At 27.9% G+C, this 2,500-nt stretch overlaps 1 protein-coding gene across 1 annotated transcript in view; it reads left to right on the top strand.

The window, feature by feature from the left end:
- akap9 (A kinase (PRKA) anchor protein 9) overlaps positions 1–2,500 on the top strand; it is an 84,758-nt gene that overhangs the window by 27,386 nt on the left and 54,872 nt on the right. The window contains exons 10-11 of the mRNA XM_043233027.1: positions 892–1,030; positions 1,814–1,946. Coding sequence (XP_043088962.1) covers positions 892–1,030; positions 1,814–1,946 — 272 coding nt within the window. The remainder of the gene's footprint in view (positions 1–891; positions 1,031–1,813; positions 1,947–2,500) is intronic.

The following is a 2,500-nucleotide window of genomic DNA, read 5'->3' as shown; positions in this document are numbered from 1 at the left end:
GATATCTATACACTATCTATAAGATATCTAAAAATATCTATATATCTAAAATATCTATATACTTTGCTATTTTTGTTTTTCAAACTAAGCAAAAATGAAAAATGTTGTCTTGGCAACTGGCTAAAATAAAATAAGCTTGTATTTTATTTCTGTTGGTTATTTAAAGTAAAGAAAATGTTTTTTTTATGGTTACTTTTTGTTTTCTGATTGGTATAAGACACATTTGTATCACTATTTTTAGTTATTTTAGGTTAGAATAATATGTTTTAATGGTTTTAGTTTAGCATAATAAACAAAAAATGTTTTATAATAAACCTTTTAGTCCTGTTTTAGTTAAGATAACGTTACGATACGGCTCAGTTTAATAAACTAAAATACATTCAATGGTTTTAGCTTTAGATTAGTATTAAACTTTATTATAACTAAAATTTATTATAAACCAACCAAATTAATTAACTTTTTATTTGGATTTAATTTTATTAAAATAATAAAATATTACCTTAATGTAAAAATTATTTACAATGTAGATATTAAAATTATTTTTAGATTATTAAGATATTTATTTATCATAGAAATTACTTTTCTGCAACAAATCATAATGGTCCAAAAGCAGGCTTTGTGTTGTATTTATTTACTTAAATTTAAATTATTTTTTAAATGTTTTTTATGAGTTAATTATTCTTTTTGAAGTCTGTAGTATGATCCAGACAGTTTCTTTACAGTTTTATTTTTTTTCAGATCATTTTTAACTAACTCTGTGATCCTTTATCTTACTAGTTTTGTAACGGACCTTTGTTTTGAAATTATGCTGCACTGATCTGGGGCATGTTTCTCGTGTGTTTAAGCCGTCTTTAACCCCGGAGGTGTGTGTGTGTGTGTGTGTGTGTTCAGGAGGAGTGTCGTCTGCGGCTGGAGGCTCAGCGCATCAGTCTGTCTCAGATCCACGCCGCTCAGCTGGAGCTGCTCCGAGAGAGTCTGTCTGCGCAGACGCAGACGCAGGAGATGAGCGGAGCCAGCGGTCAGCCCACAGGTCAGCACACACATCAGACACGGCCTCACATCTATTATTCAGAGAGCCAGCCACATCAGAGAGACACGGACACTTTCTCTGTGCTCTTACTATCTGTTTCATGCTAACTGATGAGGTGTTAGAACAGAATGCATTTCCAAAGTGATTGATTGAATGGAAAAAACTGATTATTGAATTCTCAAACGTTTTTGTCAGTCCAAACTAAAAACGTAATCTAAATTTTTATTATTAATGTGTAGTATCTAAAAGTATTTTTTATCTCATATATATATATATATATATATATATATATATATATATATATATATATATATATATATATATATATATATATATATATATATATATATATATATTTATATATATATGTATATATATATATATATATATATATATATATATATATATATATATATATATATATATATAATTATTTTTTTTTTTATGAATACTTTATTATACTGTATTTAAGTTTTGATTGCAAAATTCAAAATCAAAAAAAGTTTCAAAATATTGTATTTATAATTATATAGTTATAGTAATATTATAGTTAATAAAAGCATGTTTTCTTTTTAAATACTTTTGCTTTTTAATTGCATCTCAATTGCTTTAAATCAAAAAGTATTGTTTTAAATCTTTTATTACTTTTTAAAACAGTTCAGTTAATTATTAGTTTTTATCAACTTTAATCTAAATCATTATACATTTCTTCATGTCCTCTTTCTATTTGGATCTGCGAGTGAGCTTGCGTGATGTTTCCTGTGTGTTTCCGGTGTTCTTCAGGGATGGAGGAGATGGAGCGCCTGAAGAACTTCTATCAGCAGCAGATGGAGGAGACTCAGGAGCGCTTCACGGCCGAGATCCTGCTGCTTCAGAGACGAGTCCAGGAGCTGAGCGCAGCCGGAGACGTCTTCAGGTCTGAGCGCACTCACTCCTCATACACGCTTCTCCTCTGACCACGACTCTAGAATAATCACACGTCTTCAATGATCTTTACAGTGTCTTCTGAGAGCTGTCAAATCAAAACCCAAATAAAAGTTTTCATTTACGTAATATACTATATATTCATATTGTATGCATGAATACATTACATTAATATATGTATTGATTATGTGTATATTAATACAAATACATGCATATAATTAAGAAAAATATGCTGTTCATACAATAAATGTATTTATAAGTATATACATGTAAATGTATTCAAAATATATACTGTATGTATGTGAATATATATATATATATATACAGCAAACATGCATAAATGATGTGCACAAAAATAGAGTAAAAAACTAAATTCTCATTTCCATTTAGTTTAGCCTGATGTGTAACAATAATAAATCTAAAATTGAATTAAAAACGAATACAGTTTTTGAATGCTAGAAAGCACTTTATAAGCCAGTGTAATATGTAAAAAATATATTTATACATAATTTGTTTTATGAAGTAAAACTATCAAAGCATTTACCA

Source organism: Puntigrus tetrazona, unplaced genomic scaffold (assembly GCF_018831695.1).
Source record: "Puntigrus tetrazona isolate hp1 unplaced genomic scaffold, ASM1883169v1 S000000746, whole genome shotgun sequence".
Classification (NCBI taxonomy): domain Eukaryota; kingdom Metazoa; phylum Chordata; class Actinopteri; order Cypriniformes; family Cyprinidae; genus Puntigrus; species Puntigrus tetrazona.
This window is presented reverse-complemented; position numbering and strand designations above follow the sequence as displayed.